This window comes from Cornus florida, unplaced genomic scaffold (assembly GCF_030987335.1).
Source record: "Cornus florida cultivar Cherokee Brave unplaced genomic scaffold, ASM3098733v1 CherokeeBrave_3.0.0_Hap2_Chr08, whole genome shotgun sequence".
In the NCBI taxonomy this organism is placed as follows: domain Eukaryota; kingdom Viridiplantae; phylum Streptophyta; class Magnoliopsida; order Cornales; family Cornaceae; genus Cornus; species Cornus florida.
In genome coordinates, this window is record NW_026775578.1 from 24574767 (window position 1) to 24594658 (window position 19892).

The 19892-nt window shown below is 35.8% G+C and overlaps 2 protein-coding genes across 2 annotated transcripts; one reads left to right on the forward strand and one right to left on the reverse strand.

The window, feature by feature from the left end:
* Nucleotides 1–1048: 1048 nt before the first annotated feature.
* Nucleotides 1049–15253, reverse strand: LOC132269893 (cucumisin-like). Its single transcript, XM_059771120.1, has 13 exons — nucleotides 15165–15253; nucleotides 14521–14612; nucleotides 14162–14408; nucleotides 13553–14075; nucleotides 12690–12790; nucleotides 12361–12576; nucleotides 12146–12257; nucleotides 11838–12051; nucleotides 11231–11754; nucleotides 10353–10424; nucleotides 3276–3355; nucleotides 1336–1569; nucleotides 1049–1064 (listed from the first exon to the last, which is right to left on the reverse strand). Exons 1-13 carry the CDS (start codon nucleotides 15236–15238, stop codon nucleotides 1049–1051), a joined length of 2505 nt encoding a protein of 834 aa, XP_059627103.1. The 5' UTR covers nucleotides 15239–15253.
* A 3347-nt stretch (nucleotides 15254–18600) lies between these two features.
* LOC132268520 (uncharacterized) lies at nucleotides 18601–19151 on the forward strand. Its single transcript, XM_059769354.1, has 2 exons — nucleotides 18601–18694; nucleotides 18781–19151. Exons 1-2 carry the CDS (start codon nucleotides 18611–18613, stop codon nucleotides 19141–19143), a joined length of 447 nt encoding a protein of 148 aa, XP_059625337.1. The 5' UTR covers nucleotides 18601–18610; the 3' UTR covers nucleotides 19144–19151.
* The last annotated feature ends 741 nt before the right edge of the window (nucleotides 19152–19892 follow it).

Genomic DNA, 19892 nt, shown 5'->3' on the forward strand with positions numbered 1-19892 from the left:
ACTTTTTCCAAAGACACGAAATTTTGTTCAATAAGTTCCCTAAGAAAGTGATGTCGAATGTCAATGTGTTTAGTCCTAGAATGCAAAACTGGATTCTTTGAAATATTTATTGTACTAGTATTATCATAAAAGATAGAAATAGTACCTTGATCAACTCCATAATCCAGAAGCATCTGTTTTATCCAAAGTAATTGTGTGCAACAATTTTCAGAAGCAATGTATTTAGCCTCGCAAGATGATAAAAATATGCAATTTTGCTTCTTGCTGTACCATGAAACAAGATTAGTACCAATATAGAAACAACCATCGGAAGTACTCTTTCTATCATTCTTGTTTCCAGCACAATTAGCATCAGTATAGCCTGCAATCTCAGAGTTAGAATCAGAAGAATAACGTAATCCATAATTCAATGTATTATTGACATAACGAATAATACGCTTGACTGCAAGGATGTGTTGTTCTCTAGGATCAGTTTAATACCTAGCACAAACACCTACAATAAATGAAATATCTGGCCTAGTTGCTGCCAATTACAACAAGCTACCAATCATACTCCTATACAAGAAATGATCAACCTTGTTAGGATCAGAGTCTCTATCCAATTTGGATGAAGTACTCATAGGAGTTTGAATATACTTTGAATCTTTCATACCAAACTTTTTAACTAGCTCCTTTGCATATTTTGATTGAGATATGAAAATCCCATCACCAAGTTGTTTCACTTGGAGACCTAAAAAGAAAGTTAGTTCACCAACTATGCTCATTTCAAAAGTATTACTCATATCTTTAGAAAAATTATGAACAAGGTTACCACAAGTAGCACCAAAAATAATAACATCCACATATATTTGAGCAACAAGAAAATATTTCCCTTTCCTGAAAATAAACAAAGTTTTATCCGCTCCTCCTCTTCTGAAGCCCTTGTGCAATAGATAAGAAGTCAACTTCTCATACCATGCTCTAGGTGCTTGCTTTAAACCATAAAGAGCCTTTTTAAGATGAAAAACAAAATCAGGATTATGTGGATCAATAAAACCTTTCGATTGTGCTACATAAACTTCTTCCTGCAAAATACCATTAAGAAAAGCACTTTTAACATCCATTTGAAACAATTTGAATTTAAAGTGGCATGCAAGAGCAAAAAGAAGTCGAATAGACTCAAGTCTAGCAATAGGTGCGAAAGTCTCATCAAAATCAATTCCTTCAACTTGAGTGTATCCTTGTGTAACTAACCTAGCTTTATTCCTCATCACAAGACCATGTTCATCAAGTTTATTTTTGAAGATCCATTTGGTCCCTATGATATTAACATCACTAGGTTGAGGCACTAATTACCAAACATCATTCTTCACAAATTGAAGCAATTCTTCTTGCATAGCTATAAGCCAATCAGAATTTTGAAGAGCTTCATCAACATTCTTAGGTTCAAACTGAGCCATGTGACATGAGTGAACTATATCATCTACAATGCATGAGTGTCCTACATCATCACGGACTATACTCCTAGTACCATGCTTATTCCAAGGACCTATCACATTATCAATTGGATGACTCAATCTAATTCTAGAACTGCTAGATGCAGGAACTCCTATAGGTTTATCAGTGGTAACCTCTAATTCCTCATCCTTATCTTCTTTAACCTATTCACCTTCTCCACCTAAATCCTCAACTCTTTCTTCTTCTTGAATAGCAAGTACTTTCCTTTCTCCGGCAATTTCAAATTTAGTTTCTTCTTCATCAAGTTGAGAAGAGGTTATCTTAGATTTTGTATCATCAAATACAATATTTATACACTCCACGACCACTTTGATTAAAAACCCTATAAGCCCGACTAGCTTGTTAATAACCCAAAAACACACCTTCATCACTTCTAGAGTCAAATTTTCCTAAGTGTTCCCTATCTCTAAGGATATAACATTTACTTCCAAAGACTCTAAAGTATTTAACAGTGTAAAACAAGAGTTACGCGGGGTGCGGAAATAGTTGATTTTAATTATAATTAACTCCTTTAATGACTTAAATCTGAGTATTAGGTTAACTTGCTTAATTTATGATTGATTAAATTGCATGATCAATTAAACGTCCACAATCATAAGTTAAGTTTAGAAAGATTGCACCAGGAGTTGATAAAATACGTCAACTGTTATGGGAAAAACCTTATGGACTATGCAGTCTAAAGTAAACCAATCCACTATGTTTGAAACAAAGTATACCGAACTTTGACTCTGACTCACACCCTATCGTTCTACACCACACCAACCGCTGACGATCCTCTGGCTTTGCGACTCCCCGTTCAACAGCAACTTGATCTCAGGCTTACACATGATATTTGTAGAAGTGTAGCAGGTAGATCAGACAGCACTCCACGAATGCTCCAACCCTTTCAAAGTGTGATAGCGTTTACTTCTGTTCTTCAAGATCTGAACTTGATTGTAGAAGAATTAAATCTTGCTTCTCATCTGGAATATCTGTATCTTCAATATAGCTTCGATTCCGATGAGATAGAGAACAACACCACTAAATCAGTCATGAATATATGTGTATGCTCTCATAAATAAATTCATAATAATCATATTTGATTTTCTGAATTTTCTCTCTCTAGAAGGCTTTCTCAAAATATAGAATTGATTTTCCCTCAAGCCATACATAAACCAATGTATATGACAAGGTTTATATAGAGTTTTGAAAGTCCTAATCCCTTAGAAAATATGATAACTTTCGTGCATAGGGCTTAGAAGGAAGCTGGGATAAAAAAGGAAACATTAGAAGAAAGAAACTGGAAACCTGATGCATCTAGGACTTCTTGAACCGGTTTAGTCATCTTGAACCGGTTCAAGATGGACAGTAAGGAATCCCACAGATTCTTGAACCGATTCAGCCCTCTTGAACCGGTTCAAGATGGTCAGTCTTGAAATTTTAGCATTCTGATGATGTTGAACTTGTTCGATAGATCTTGAACCAGTTCAAGATGGACAGAATGTAAAAACTTGTTCCGAACCTTTTGAAACCCTTCCTAAATGTTCTCACTACCTCTCAAACTTCTTAGAGGGTTGTTTTCATCATCCCGGAGTGTAGTATATTTTGAACACTTAACCTTCTTCAAATCCGCATTCGATCTTCAATCTTCAATATTTTTACATCAAAAATTACAACTCGATCGGACTCGTTTTGATATCGAAATTAGCCAATTACAAAATATATCTCACATCACGTACCTAGAGTATTCCTTATGCAACTAGTTGCCTAGGTATAGGAGGAATACCCTAGCTTTATACCTTGTACTGCGAGACGCCCTCTCGCCACGAGACACCATCTCATCTTCAGTGTTCACTCGACCAAACGTAATATTCTTTACCTATCAACTCACAATTGAAGCACTCACAATTCTCACACAATTTTCACTCAATTATTTCTCACAAAAGCTTCATTCAGTTTACACTCACTCATGAGGTTGCCCTTTTGAGCTACATTTCTCTCTACTCATACCTCTCAACATTACCTTAGGTTTGGTAAGCTATCAATAAATAATGGAGGCAATTTTATTAGGATCGAAAACACATCATGCTACGGAAGGGCCTTTGGCCTAGAGGTATAACCTCCCCATCCTCAAAGAGGAGTGTTGGGTTTCGAGCCCGGGTATGGACAAAAGGGTGTGTGTGTTTGCTTTACCATTCGAAAAAACCAAAAAAAAAAAAAAAAAAGAAAAGAAAAAGAAGAAGAAGAAGAAGAAGAGAAACCACCATACTTCTATTTTATTTCATTTTGAAGGAAACATGCTCATTCATAAGAGTTTATATATGATGGAAGCACATATAAATTTTCAATATGAAGAATGTGCCACAAAAGAATATGACAATGTGCCACAATGGGGCTCCTCACATGATGCATACCATCAAACCATACCAATAACCTGGATAGTACATTTTTCTATATCTGTGGCTGTGACAGTAACCACAAAAGATTGCTTCTAATGTAGTGACTTAAAAGTAAGGACATTCCGCTCAACTTGGATATCAAGCCCTGGGCTACCACAGTTGCCTTGTAAATGGACACTGGTGAACCAACATTTGTGACGATCCTATGGAAGACACGGGTGATGATTTTTTAGACCGAAAAGATAGAACAAAGGAAAGATAATTTAGATCCTAAATGATCCCATTGTTGGCTTTAGAGCAACTGCTATTGTTTAGTGACAAGTTTCAATGACTTGGTGTTATAACCTTGGCAACACAATAATTTCACATAGTCAAGCATTTCGGCATCATATACTAAACCTGGTTTTGTAGCTTTTAATGGATCAATATGACTCGCCCCATATGCAAACTTGGACGAGCTCCAAAAGACAAAGTATAACCGTTACAACATAATAATGGTAAATATAATATAGGCTAAATTAAAAAATAAAAATAAAAAAGAAAGTCGATCTGAACTATTGAGGAATCAGCAACTAACCCCCTGAACTATTAAAATTGCAACTAACCCTTAAACTATACATTTTTGTTATAGATTGCCCCTTCCAGCAAACGTCCGTTCTAAACTTGCCATCAAACAACTATGTAACTGTCATGGGACCCTCGATATATAAAATTAAAGTTCATTTTAATTTGTTGTTTCTAACTTACATTCGATCTGCCTTATATGTCAAAAGGAGCTAATTGATGAGCATTGTTAATACAAAGAAAAATCATAGTTGTAATAATGGAGGACAACTGATTTACATTTTTTAAGCACTCAATTAATGGGATGGTATTATGTAGGGAAAAAAATCACATAACCGCCCCCCTACTATCATTTTCGTTTAAAAAAACACTCCACTAAAAAAAAAAAGGATCCATTTATTAGGTTGTGAAATGATAAAATTAATTTTATAATTTAATATTAAATTTAAAACTGATATTTATTATTATTAAAACTGATATTTATGATTTAATATCAGTTTTATTATCAATATATAGATATATATATAGAGCTAACGGTAAGTCATTGGCGATGAGGAAGGTGTGCTCACTCAATTTTTTTGGGGTCGGTTTTGAAGCAATTGACGGGGCAGGAGGGTGGGGGCGCCACCACCACCACCACCGCCGCCGCCGCCGCCGCCAACCACCACCATCTTGCTTCCAAATCGCAATTGAAATCTAGGGCTCGGCCAGATGCAGAAGCTACCGATTTAACAACTAATCATCAATTCAGTTTGAACATATAACTCTGTGTAATTCAATTCAGTACAACTGTACAACAACTAATCATCAAAGGAAAAATAAATAAATAAATAAATCCTCCACCATTCTCACATAGTGAAGGGCATAATCAGTGTAATTGATCGTTTGACCTATGTTTAAGATCTGTAAATAGTTTTGTCACATTAATTTAATAATTTGGCTTCCTAAAGAGAAATTCGATCAACAGGGCCCAAGAATCGTAGTACCCAGTATGAGGAAGCTTTCGATATCTCGAAATGGAATTGATTGGATAAAATTATAACATTAATCTACTATCGTCAACATAGATATATAAACAACTGATTTTGATTTGTTTCCCCGACATTCACACTCACATATCTCGAATATATACACACATGTATATATATACATAAACATAAAGCTAATATGTGCAATGCAATATATGAGCGTCTAAACAAATACAAGAATACAGATCAATACAACTGTGTTATAGAAGAGAGAGATCACAGAGAAACTTTCGCAGAAGAGAGAGAGTCGTATTGGGCCTTCCCAAATTCTTGATCTCCGCTGGATCGCTTGGATTAGGAACTTGTGGAATGATGAAGCTTGGTGAGTTGGTCGGTTCGCGCCGTGTTTGGATGAAAGAGAGAAGCTTGGTGAGTTGGTCGTTTCGCTCCTTCACCTGCATCAACAGCCTCAAGAAGCTTACCGGAATCTTGCTTGGAGATGGGTCTAATTTTTGGGTGTGAAATGGAGGAGAAAAGAAAAGATTAGATAGTTTTAGTTAGGAGATTAGAGGAAAGGAAAGGAAAGGGAAAGATGTAATAATTTTTAGGATTAATTTCATCAATACGTTTGTCTGTATTTTATTTATATATATTTTATTTACATTCTTTTTACGTATTATAATTTTATCTACACCCCTTGTCAATAAGCACGGTTTAATTTCTTAATAGAATTGTGTGATTTTACTTTTCTGTCCATAAATTATGTATTAAAATTTATAATTTAAATGAAAAGACTTAAACACCCTCTGTTTCTCTCTCCCTCTCTCCAAACTATTTCTCTCTCTCTCCACACAAACACAACGTTTTTTTTTTTTTTTTTCTCTCTCAAATATTGAAACAACATACACCCTGACCCTTATGTATATATGTATGCATCACCAGCAAGCCCCGAGTCCGTGACTCAATAATTTCATAGTGTTTTTAATTCAAAACTGGTGAGAGGTTCTTCAATAAAATAGTGTTTTTAATTTCATACCATCGCCACCCAACAACCACCAGCGGTCCAGCACAACCATCTCCACCCCCTATAAACACCACCAAATCTTCATGTCCATGGATATTTGAAGACCCATTTGTTAATGTGCTCAGCAATATTCAAGGACCAGTTGTTCTTATTCACTTACATATGTACATTAAACGTTCATGGTATCAGTCCATTAATCAATTGCACATACCAGTGTAATTACAAAATAATAATAATAATAAAAAAAATAAATAAAACAATTTCATTCCAGAGAAGGTGGGTGAGTATTGGCGTATTGGGTATATATGTAACGCATGTTATGTTGAAATATATATATATATATATCAGCCGCTAATGGTTTGTTCTAGGAATTACACTCGCAGCATGGAGGGGGATCATTGACTAACACCCTAGTAAGAATTTAGAGCTTTGGCGATTGCGGGTTCGAGGATTTTGAGTTCCAATTGATAATAACATATGGAATTCAGTTGAGAATGACCTTCAAACCTTCTAATTTTAACCTTCAGACCTTCGATTTTCTTTATCTGATTTCAATGCTGCAATCCTCTGTGTTTTGATAATCCCCTCAAGTTGTGGATCAATTTTTGAAATGAAGCTCTGTATACGATCTCTATATTTGTATACCTGAAGCACAATTCAGTCGAAGCTCAGCCATGGTCACCATCACTGAAACTGATCAGTACCCGATGGATCGCTGAAGCTCAGTACTTGTCTTCATCTTTGGTTGGACTTGTTTGATCTCTAAAACTTTCCATTGCCCACGTTTTCACATTGATGGAGGGTCTGTCTCCGCCTTTTAGAGCTGATGAACAGTGCTTTTTTTTTTTTTTTTTTTTGGGAGGGTTCTCTCAACCTATATATGCATTGGTAGAAGTGCTTTTGAAGATAAAAAATAAGAAGAAAAAAAATATAAGGGAAGATTTGTAACTATGCAATGGTCAATGAGGTTCAAAATGTCATTTCGCCATTGTGAAGGGCAAAATTGACCTTGTACCAATTTGTTCATGCTAACACCGTCCGTTGCTTAACGGCAGGGGGTAATTTGCTACATAAATCAAAACTTTAAGGGAGGTACGTAGAGGAGGTGTAAGTGAAATATAGACAAACTTCAAGGGGTGTAGGTGGAATTAATCTTAATTTTTATTTGTGTTTGAATAGATAAGAGAGAAAATAAAAGAAAGGATAGTTATTCTTGTTTGGATAAGATAGAGGAAAGAAAAAAAAAAAAAAAAAAAAAAGATAGTAACCAAATTACTGTCTTACCTTTCGTAACAACATGACCCTAAGAAACTACCTAATGGTGCAATATTAATATTTTTTTTTCTAGCCAGACATCCTCATTAAGAATGTATAATATGCTTACGCAAAAGGTAAATTTTTGCAATTCATTCGATAACAGTTCTTTTAGTTGTCACTTACCAGTGATGAAATTCTATCATCCAGGAATTAGTTACCCATCAGGCCAATGCTGTTTCGCTAGTCAACCCTACCTTGAGAATTTCTGGGAGGTGTTTAGTGGTTAACTGAACCTAAAAAATGGCAAATGAACACTATATATATGAAGAATGGTCTGAATATTAATATACGTTTTGCTGTTTATTTCTCCTCTTCCAAATGTCCCATCCTATGTACGGCTAATGGAGTACAGTTTTGAGACAAAATTATGAATTCTAAAAACTACATAAATGGTGTTGAACAACATAGAGGGATAAAAATGAGGGTACAGTTAAGGGGACATAAATGGAATTACATTTTAGTAGGTTGATTTTTAAAGGGTATTTTTGGTATTAGTAATATACAACTTATTCCATTATTCTTTCTCTCCCTATCTTCTCAAATTGAGAGAGAAAGCCAACAAGTGATAAGGAGGGATAGCTATTCTTCCCTTTCTCTCCCTATCCCTTCCTATCTCTCCACTTAACCTGTCCAAACACACCCTCACACTATCTTCTCTTTTCTTTCCCTATCCCTCCAAATCAACCATACCAAACACATCCTGAGAGAGAGAGAGAGAAAGGTAAAAGTTCTAGAGAGAGAAGAGGAAGAAGAAGATGGCCATTTTCGTAATTTCACAATAAATAATAGTTTTTAATTTAATATTAAATAATAAAGTTAATTTTGTCATTTCACAACCTAATAAATTGTTGGATTACAAGTATGTGGTAACTTGATAATATTTTTTTTAATTAAGGGGATATTTAACTTTAGTGGGGGAATTTTTGAACAGAAATGATAGTGGAGAAAGGTTATGTGATTTTTTCCTATTATTTATTACTAAATAAAATTAAAGAATGAACAACAGATCACCCAAATTATATCATTGTCGAATAGTGTTGTGCATTTAAAAAAAAAATACATTCGTGACATTAGACTAGATGTACTACGGATAGAATATTCCAGTTTGTTGGCTAACTAATCAGTCGGACTGTTCAGTAAATTTGTCTGGAATTTTCCTTTTTAGTCTTTAATTGATACACCCTTTGATTGATTTTACTCTCTTCTTAAACAGTTTTCTACTTGATACCAACACAGTGAGCAGTTCTGATCTTGCCTTGGTGTTTTGAAAGAAAACTAATTGTGGAGAGTGAAGGGGAAGAGATGAGAAAGAAAATAACGGGTTTGATGGAAAAGGTAGATCTTAGTCTCAAGAAATTAAGGTGGCTATTCATACCAATCCTTAGAGAGTTTGGTCAATTAAATGTTCTCATTAGGAGGCTTAAGGCGAGAAATTAATTTGAAAAGTACTTTATAGGAAATATATACAATGAATTCAATTTACTTTGTCACTAGAAAAGAAAATCAATTAAAGTCTGTATTTGGCTGAATAGAATTGAAATTTTAAAATCGGAGTTGAAGGAAATTTAAATTTTAGTTTAATTTTGTGAGTTATTTTTCTCCAATTTCATGTAACCAAACATAGCCTAAGTAACATTTTAAGTAATTATATTTATATAAAGTCTTTCTACTATCTTTATTTACAAGGTGCTGTTTTGTTTTTTGGTTTTTGTTTTTTGTTTTTTTGAAAAGAAAAAATCACTATAAAAAAAAAAGGGCTTGTTGTCAAATCTTATTTTCTGACTTTAGGGCTTATTCAAAATTGTTTTTGATTGATCTTGGCAATAAATAGAGGAGGCAATTTCATTTGGATCATAAAAACACAATGCTTCTCTTTTATTTCATTTTGAAGGAAACATGCTCGGTCATACACAAAAGTTTATATATGGTGCAAGCATATATAAATTGTCAAGAGGAAGAATGTGCCACAAAAGAAGAATGTGCCACAATGGGGCTTCTCACATGATGTACACCATCAAACCACACCAACGACCCCGAAATTACTTTTTTTTATCTATATATGTGGCCTTGACAGTACCAACACAGTGAGCAGTTCTGATCTTGCCTTCTTGTTATGAAGGAAAACTAATTCTGGAGAGTGAAGGGGAAGAAATGAGAAAGAAAATAACGTGTTTGATGGAAAAGGTAGTGTAGACACTAAAATTTTAGTGGGCTTTGGTTTTGACAAATGGACCCATTAAATATGGGCCTGATGTTTAATTAAGTTATTTAATTGCCCAAGCTTGGTCCACTTAAATTATTTAATTAGCCCAGCCCAGATGGTTAAATAAACTGATAATTATTTCTAATAAAATATATTTGGAATAATTATTTTTAAGGATAATTATCATAATATAACTGGCCCCGCCCAGTTATAATTTTATCCTTATCAGGAGATGACATGTCTTATCATCCTATCAACCCAAGAAGCCTATAAATAGAGGCCTAGAGGAAGAAGGAGGGGATACAAATTCAGAGTCCAGAAATTTAGAGACTCAGAAATCCAGAAAGTCCAGAAATTGTGAGAATCAAAAATCTAAAGGGTTAGAAATCTCGAGGGCAAACCTGAAGGCGAAGAACACCAAGTATATCCAAAGTCGTACCGTTCTTCACCAAATTCAACAAATTCTCTAATCTCTGAAGACAAAGAACAACAAGTACATCCAAAGACGTGCCGTTCTTCCTCAAATTCAACAAAAATTGTACTCCATCTTTACAAATTAATAAAGTATTCTATTTGCTCTCAATTTTGTTCTTATTTGCAAACTACAAAATTTGTGTGTACAGGTAGATCTTTGTCTCGAGAAATCAAGGTGGCTATTCATACCATTTCTTAGAGAGTTTGGTCAATTAAATGTTGTCATTAGGGCCAGGCCTCGATAATATTGAGGCTTAAGGAGAGCAATTAATTTGAAAAGTAGTTTATACAAAATATATACAATGAATTCAATATACTTTAACACTAGAAAGGAAAACCAATTAAAGGAAGCTTGCATTTGGCTGAATGGAATTGGAGCTCTGTAATTGGAATTGAAAAAAAAATTTAGTTCAATTTCATGAGTTGCTTTTCTCTAATTCCATCACTTCCAATTCAATGGTTCCAATTTTATGCAACAAAACATAGCCTAAGTAACATTTTAAGTCATTATATTTACATGAAGTCTTTCTACCATCTTTATTTACAAGGTGCTTTTTTTATTGCGCGAAAAGAAAAAATCACTATATAAAAAAAGGGTAGGTTGTCGAATCTTATTTTCTGATTTGGGGGTTTATTCACAATTATTTTTGATTGATCTTGGCAATAAATAAAGGAGGCAATTTCATTTGGATCCAAAGAAACACCATGCTTCTCTTTTATTTCATTTTGAAGGAAACATGCTCACACACAAGAGTATATATATGGTGCGAGCATATATAAATTGTCAAGAGGAAGAATGTGCGACAATCGAAGAATGTGCCACAATGGGGCTCCTCACATGATGCACCCCATCAAACCACAACAATGACCCAGAAATTACATTATTATCTGTATATGTGGCTGTGACAGTAACCACAAAGGATTGCCTCTGACCTAGTGACTTAAAAGTAAGGACATTCGGCTCAACTTGGATCTCAAGCCCTGCAGGGGCTACCACAGTTGCCTTGTAAGTGGACACCGATGAACCAACATTTGTGACGGTCCTGTGGAAGACACGGGTGATGGATTTTTCAGACTGGGAAGATAGAGTAAAGGAAGGATAATTTAGATCCCAAACAGTCCCATTGTTAGCTTTAGAACAACTGCTATTGTCTCCGGTGACAAGTTTCAATGACTTGGTGCTATAACCTTGGCCACACAATAATTTCACATAGTCAAGCACTCCGGCATCATATACTAAACCAGGTTTTGCAGCCTTTAATGGATCAATATGACCCGCCCCATATGCAAACTCAGCTTCAGGGTTAATGACACTGCTCATTGGACGAGCTGTAAAAAACAAATTAAAGAAGTAGGGGCATGTTAATGGATGTTTAGAATTGCTTGCAGAAATTACTATGTTATTGAATTACCAGTTGTCATCAGAGCAGACTTAATAGCAGCGGGAGACCATCCAGGGTTAAAAGATTTCACATAGGCAGCTGCTCCGGTAGCATGTGGGCAAGCCATGGATGAGCCGGAAATTATATTATAAGGAACTACCCTTTTGTCTCCATCTATTTGCGTGAGAGTGGTAGCCTGCGACCATGCAGCAACAATTTGCACTCCAGGAGCAGTTAAGTCAGGCTGCACAAAATTAAACAAAGTGTAGTATTATAAAACCAAAACCCACGCACGCACGCACGTATGTATGTGTATGCACTATGTATGCATAAGATACCTTGAGAATGTCCCTTGTAATTGGGTTTGGTCCTCTTGATGAAAATCCAATCACATATGGAGCCAATTCGTCTTTAATCCCCTCACTTTTCTTGATAGTTGCGGTAGGCTTACTGTAGAGTTAGTTTTATCCAAATTGTTAAATATGCTGTGATCAATAAAATGTGAAAAAAGAAAAGAAAAGAAAAGAAAAAGAAAGTCTTTTAATCTATTTACCCAGTTGATTTCATGTACTGGCGAACACCTTGATCATCACTCAAATAGGAGGCAGGCAAAACGTAAGCTCCGCCACGAAGTTTGGCGCGTCCAGCGGTAAGTATGATTCCTTTCACACCAGCACGGAGTGGTTCTGATCCGTTAGAATCCGAATCACATAGAAGGATTGTGTCTTTCACTAAAGTTCGGTCCAGTGAGCCTGGTTCCTTGCAGCGCCTGCATTTCATGATCATTTTTTTTTTTTTTTTTTTTTTTTTTTTTTTTTCCAATCATCAATATTCTGTGATGTACGGATATGATTTGTTATATTTCCTTTTTTTCTTCCTTACCTGGATACGGATTTATTAAATCCAGCTTGAGTATTCGGTACGTCCCCAGCATAAACTAAAGGGTACTGACGATTGAGCGTAAAAGTGTTTAAAGAGACTCCCTGCATGTAAAAAAGAGTTTTAGAACTAAATAACAAAGCACATTTGAAGGGTGGAGGCCAACATTAGGTATAACCCATTGATTGTGAATGTGTATTAAGGCCAATTACATAAAACCGCCAATGACTTGTATCGATTTGCTTTAAACTCCACTTTAAAGAGGTAGTAGTTACTTTAAAGAGCCTATTACTAAAATAATTACGAAGTCAAATGAAATTTTATGCAATTTTCCTATTACTTACTGTTTTAGATAATGTGTAGATATGTGAGGCAAAGCTGATGTTCATTCACAAGCGCCAAAATTAAAGAATTTATTTTTATTTTTTAAACAAGAATTACCTTTATTAACACAAGAATGAGATTGTTAAAACAAAAGATAGATATACTAACCTGGGGAAAAAAAAAACTTGCTTGTAAACTCTCTCTTGGAGGAACAGTACTAGCTGTAGGTATGAACCCCCAAAAGTATAAGGATTACGTATTTTCATTTTTTGTGGCTAAACGTCTAAGAATTTAAAAGTTGGAAACAAACCTTCAACCACAGGTAACATATGTATGCATATTTAGTAGTACAATAAAATTAATCTAGTGTAAAATCAATAGCTGTTTTATGCGTTCAATTACTTTTACTTTTTGACTTTTTGTAATTAAGATTTATTTTTGTCAATCTCATATACTTATTATATATACACACACGTATTACATAAAATATTATATAAATACATATTGATATGCAAGAGATTGGAGAGGACATGCTTGGTCACCTCATAGGACATATTGTTGCCCAACTGCACCATTGTGACAAACCTTCTGTCTATGGTGCCAGCAGCCACTGCGAGAGACCATGGTGCGTTATTTCTGATGGTTTCAAAAGCAGGACCCGAATTACCGGCAGAAAAGGATGTGAGTATTCCGTTCTTCATAGCATGGAAAGCGCCAATGGCACTGGGATTTTGAAAATAATCCAAGGGAGTATACTTCCCACTACGTCCAACGGACATTGAGATTATATCAACTCCATCAGCAATTGCATCATCAAATGCTGCAAGGATATCGGCATATGAACAACCAGTAGCCCAACATATCTTGTACACAGCAATGCGAGCCGAGGGAACCCCTCCCCGAGCTGTACCCTCGCCCAAGCCTAATAAGCTTGCGCCGTTCACTAAGCGCCCTGCTGCTATAGAGGCACAGTGTGTCCCATGACCACCTGTATCTCTTGGTGATTCAACATCTTTTTCAGGTATTGATCCTCTGGCATAGTAGTATTTAGCTCCTATAAGTTTACTGCAAAGTATTCAAAATTTTAGTGGCAGCTAGCACAAGCAATTAATATATGCATTCATGTAATTTATTTATGGGTATGGTAGTACTTGTTGCAAGTGAAATTTGTTGAGGATTGGCAAGAGCCCTTCCATTTGCTTGGAGGCGGGCCAAATCCTGTGTCGTTGAAACTCTGAGATTCAGGCCAAATCCCACTGTCAAACACTCCGACAATGATATCACTTTCAACGTCGACCCTTCTTGAGACTCTTTGAGGGAAGCCCATGAAGTCCCATGGCTTTGTTGTGTGGAGTTCCATGTTTTCATTAGGAAACACAGACACTACTCCTTCCATGCCTGCAAAAAAAAAAAAAAAAAAATTAAAGCAGTCAAGAGAGGTTAGGGAGGACGAGAAACAAATCATTGGATAGATTAAGTAATTAAATGAAATTATAAATTAATCACCCACTTGCAATTTTCTCCTTCTCTTCCTCTGTCAGCGTTGCTACAAACCCATTAAAGCTCCTCTTGTAGCTATACAGTAAAGATTCTGATGCCCTACTGTTGAATATTGCATTCCATTATAAATATATATGTTAGTTATAGTCCAATGGTATAACCTCTCCTCTGCTGTTGGGGAGGTTGAGGGTTCAAGTTGCACTAGGGATATGTAGATAATGAGTTTGTATCTTCTTCAACTTCAAAAAAAAAAAATTTCTTCTTGGATTTATGCAATTATTATGCATATACTCGGCCATGTGTTTGACAATTAATTTTACATGCCAAAGTTAAAATCAGCTGTTCATGAAACTTGAAATTAAAAGAGAAAAAAAGAAGAAGAAAAGGATTGACAACCATAGTATGCTTTGCCGTTACCTAGTACTGCATGTAAGAAAGAACTTTGCTTTCTTGTTTTTCTACTTCATGTTTAATAATTTGTGCCGGTAGGATTCAATGCAAATGTGACAAGAAATTGCATTAAGCATGTTCAATTTTGTGATTACCGCATTATGGAGCACAACTTAAGATCATATTATTTACTGCCTTTTGACATGTTTATATATGGTATATGCTATATGCTACAAACACATATACTCAAGTATATGTAGTGACCTGCCAACAACTTCCTGTAGCATGCTCGCATGTAGGAATGATGCAGAGAGATGACCCTTGGGACGGTCACCCATGTACACAATGTATTCCTGCAACCACAAAATGATCAGTTTTAACCAAGTCTATCAGCATATAATATATATATGTGTGTGTATGCGTGTTAGCGCAATGATGCAGGCTCAAATACATATCTTGAGTATCATCATTGAAACTGAGATATACCATATATAAAACCCAAAGTTGAGTAATATTTCTCGATGACGGTTGTTGATAATGCAACTAGCAAGCCTTGTTCACAGCATAATGATCAGGCTCTAAAAACCTTAAAAGCAATATGAATCATAATATAGATATATACATTATACATGCCTTTTGATCTCCATCAGATGCTCTGATGAAGCTAGTAAGTAGAGCACAAGTAAGGCTTATCAGGATAAGCCATAAAGTAGGAGACTTTTGACTAGCCATTAGAGAGGTCTCTCCAAAGCTTGAGCTCTATTGCGGGTATTTCCATGCAACAAACAACGAATGGGCTTTTATAACAAGATGAGTTGTTAACATAAGGGTAAAATAGTAAAATCATTAGTCGTTTAAAAATGGGTCACAACTCACAAGGATCACATGCATCTCCAATTCAAAAGTTTTACTAATTCTGGCACATTTGGCTGAGCATCACCAACCATATCCTGAACCAATAAAAAAATGACTTGTGCCTGACGTCAGTTGAATATAAATAACTAGCCCGTGTAATCACATGGACTCGATCACATATTTCTAATTCCACCCACCGACCACATCCTGAACCAATTAATAAAAAAACACTTTGACGTCAGTTGAATACGAATAAGTAGCCCGTGTTCACATGGACTCGATCAGTTATCGGATTCGGAGCTTGTTACAACTATCTAAACTCATAGTTATATTTATTGATTTAAAAATTGAAGTTACTTACTAGTGCTGCAGACTCACTTGTATTAAGTCCACCACTTTCTTCATCTAAATTTGATATGCGAAAAGAATTTCTAACATTTTTTTTTTACCCAAACTTATAATAGCATCGTTATGGCTCATTTATAGTGTACATTATCCATCAGTCTCTATAGTACCTGTTGAGGTTGAATTTCGCCGCGGTCTAGTACGACACCGTTTCCTGCAAAATAAGGATGGCAAAGTCAAACACCGGTGTGGTGCCGGCCGTTGACCCTCCGACGATCAAGTTAGTAAGGATTCTCGATAGAGAATTTTAATCGTAATTCGCTTATAGTCACTTCCCTTATTCTTGATAAGGGAATTTCATCGTCCATAACCCATGGAGCCTACCTCGTGGAAATCATATCCTTGATAAGATTTGAACTTACCCCATGACAAATCCTATCATAGATACGATTTGTCATCATTCTTATCTAATAGAATGGTTATCCTTAATAACGAGATATTATCGTCTGAGAGTTGGAGAAATCTAGTGGCCGGTCAATATTTAATTTCCTTTTTCGTTAAGCCAAGATAGGGTAGGGTTATTTTTCCCTATCAGTTGCCCCTTATTTCTGGGTACGTGGTGGACCAAGGAAATACTTTCTATATTTCATTTGTTTCCTTTTCACTACAGGCCCCTTCCATATTGTAGTAGGACTCCTTTACAAGAACTTCACTGTTACTTGAAAAAGAATTTTCTTTCCTATAAATAAATAAATAAATATATTTATTTATTTACCTTCCTTTTCTTTTTGGTCTGAAATCCTCCAAACTGGATCCTAACTGTGAGTTTATTGTGGATCGTTGTAGATACGTAATTGGGTCAAGTTGTCTCTACCGGGTTATCGGTGTAACTCCAAAGTGGTTTCGCTATTTTCGCGATATCCGATACCTCATCATGTTCGTGCAGAAAAATAACTTGAATACTGAATCTCAATCCGAGGACTCAACCTCTGAAAGTGTTGAAGAACTCGATCCTGACTATGCTGATGAATCTGGTGTTGATTACTTCTCAAGACCAAGGACTGGTTTTTCCAAGCAACCTCCTCGTGAAGGAGAATCCTTAATTAAGGATGAGAATTTACAGAGTTGTAGAGTTAAATATTCCATTCCTTCATCTATTCGTCTTCACAAACCCAAACCAGAAGATAGATGTTCTTTTATTCGTTTGGGTGAGGTACGTTTTTTCGAGTCGACTTTTGTTGCGGGCTTGCATTTTCCGATTCATCCATTTGTAGAAGAAATTCTTTCTCATCTGAAGATAACTCCTTCTCAAATTGCTCCTAATTCATGGAGAATTATTATAGGCTGTTTGATTGTTTGGGGAAAGTGTGGCAATGGCCGTCTAACAGTAAATCAATTCCTGCATTTTTATTATCCCAAGAAGAAAAAAGACAATTTTTGGTACTTCCAGTGTAGATCAAAGAAGACATTCCTCCTTGTTGCAACCCCTGAAAATAATAAAGGTTGGAAGAGTCGTTTCTTTTTTATTTCCGGTGCATACGGGAAATTTTTAACTGTTTGGAATAATTCAGATCCAACAGGTAAGATTTATATGTATATAGTTTCCAAATTATTATTATTATTATTTATTTATTTATTATTATTATTATTTTTTTTTTGCACCCGAGGGAACAGTACCCGCGGGTACTGTTCATGAATGGGATTTTCTTTTTTTATTTTTTATTTATTTTTATTTTTTGCACTCGAGGGAACAGTACCCTCAGGTACTGTTCATGAATAGTACCCTCGGGTACTGTTCATGAATAGTACCCTCGGGTACTGTTCATGAATAGGAAAATAAATTTTTTTTTTTTTTTTGCACCCGAGGGGGTACTGTTCATGAACAGTACCGCGGGTACTATTTATGAATAGGAATATATATATATATATATATATATATATATATATATATATTAGTGCAACTTATTATTCTTTTTCCCAGAATTTAAGGACAAACCAACCCTCTCCATTCCAGAAGCCGAGCATGTTGGTAATGCCTCTTCTTACCCAGTGAAGACCTTTAGCGATCTCATAACTGACGAGACTTTAGATTTGTATGTACGAGCTCATAGCTCAAAGGAAACCTCCACCCACTTAGAGAAAGGTAAGAAAAACAAAGATACTTATATGTGAACTTACTGATTTTAGTTAATATCTCATTAAGTATTTCCCTTATTACTTTCTATGCAGGCAAGAAGCTCAGTAAAAGGCTCCTAGCCCAAGTCCGGTCAAGTAATCTCCCTTCTACTCCTGCTTCCAAAAAATTACGAAGGGTAGGAGAAGGGAATCATGGTACATCCGCAAGCCCTAGAGTGTTATCAGGCCCTACTCTTGTACCTCTAGGTTTCAGCGGATCTGGTGGGGTTCCTACTAGTTTCGAAAGTTTTTGTTCAGTATCAACCAACCAAGCCTTTTCCCACGAGGAATCGGTTCTCGATGACGCTAATGTCGCGAATGACAGGTTACATAAAATGGTAGTAAAAGACGATACTGCCAGATTGCAGAGTCTGCCAGCATCTGAGCTTTCAAAGAAATTTCTTCATCTAATCAGCCAGGTGAGATTTTACCCTTATTATGTGCATCTCTTTTTTTCGTTTATTTATTTATTTTTAATTGTTCGCCACTATTTATTTATTTATAGGGCACTACATACTCTGTTGTTATCGCCAAAGAATACGAGAAGCTTTCCCTAGAGATGGCTTCCCTCAAGGCTAAATATGAAGATGTTACTTCTACACTTAAAATAAAAGAAGATGACTTGACTAATGCAAAATTAAACTTTCAAGATGAGAAAGTGAAACTTACCAAAGAATACTCTGATAAGCTGGAATTCGAGAAGCTAGCTGCCGTGGAGAGTTTTAAAAATTCTGATGAATTCAAGGTGCTCATAGGCAAGGCTTGCTGTGATGGTTTTGACCGGTTCAAAGCTCTTGTCGGCAAAGATTGTCTAGACATAGACTTTTCTAGGTATGACGTTCTAAGTGAGAGCGAAGAGGAAGATTGAATTCCATAGTATTAGTCATATATATATATATTAGGTTTTTGATTTCTCAGTATGTTATTCCTTTAAAACTTTTCAGAATATCTCTGAATCCAGAGAATAGTTGCTCTACTTTTGTCTTTCATGGTCTTGTTTCATACTTGTTGTTTCCTTATACAGAACTCATTTTAATTTCCCAGGCTTCACTCAGCCTGTCCTTCTTTCGAAGGAACATATTTTTACGAGCTTTACCCAGCTCGTCCCTTTAGTAAGGGAAAGTCACTTATTTCTTTTAATAAAGAAGTGGACTTAATGTGTCACTAGTCCTTACGTGACTTATAAAATTCAGTAGAAACACGTGCAATAAATACGAATAACCATTTTATTAAAGACCTATCGAAAATAATAATCGATAGTTGAATATTAGCATCCGTTACACACTGGTCTGTTTTATTGTAGCTAAAAACATTCTATCACTTTTAAAAGTGAGATAATAAAATAAAACACAGCCTGGCATGAGTACCTACTGGTAATATTTCCTCAAATATTCTGCATTCCATGGGTGGGGAAGCTGGCTCCCACCAAGTGACTCTAACCAATATGCCCTTGGTCTGTTGCTTTTGGTTACTCGATAAGGGCCCTCCCAATTGGGAGCTAACTTTCCTTCCCCCCTTTCCTTAGTAGCCGGGGTAACCTCGTGAAGCACCAGGTCTTCTGGCTCGAACCTCCTTGGCTTGACTCGGGCATTGTAGTACTTGGATATCATCCGCTGG

What these genes read in the sequence shown, in the direction of transcription:
- LOC132269893 (XM_059771120.1), bottom strand. Translation starts at nt 15,238, where the DNA reads ATGGGTGACCGTCCCAAGGGTCATCTCTCTGCATCATTCCTACATGCG. An exon ending in TTTAATAAATCCGTATCCAG is followed by an intron (nt 12,577 to 12,689) that starts GTAAGGAAGAAA and finishes CATGAAATGCAG; the next exon opens with GCGCTGCAAGGAACCAGGCT. An exon ending in TTACAAGGGACATTCTCAAG is followed by an intron (nt 12,052 to 12,145) that starts GTATCTTATGCA and finishes AATTTTGTGCAG; the next exon opens with CCTGACTTAACTGCTCCTGG.
- LOC132268520 (XM_059769354.1), top strand. Translation starts at nt 18,611, where the DNA reads ATGGTAGTAAAAGACGATACTGCCAGATTGCAGAGTCTGCCAGCATCT. An exon ending in TTCTTCATCTAATCAGCCAG is followed by an intron (nt 18,695 to 18,780) that starts GTGAGATTTTAC and finishes ATTTATTTATAG; the next exon opens with GGCACTACATACTCTGTTGT.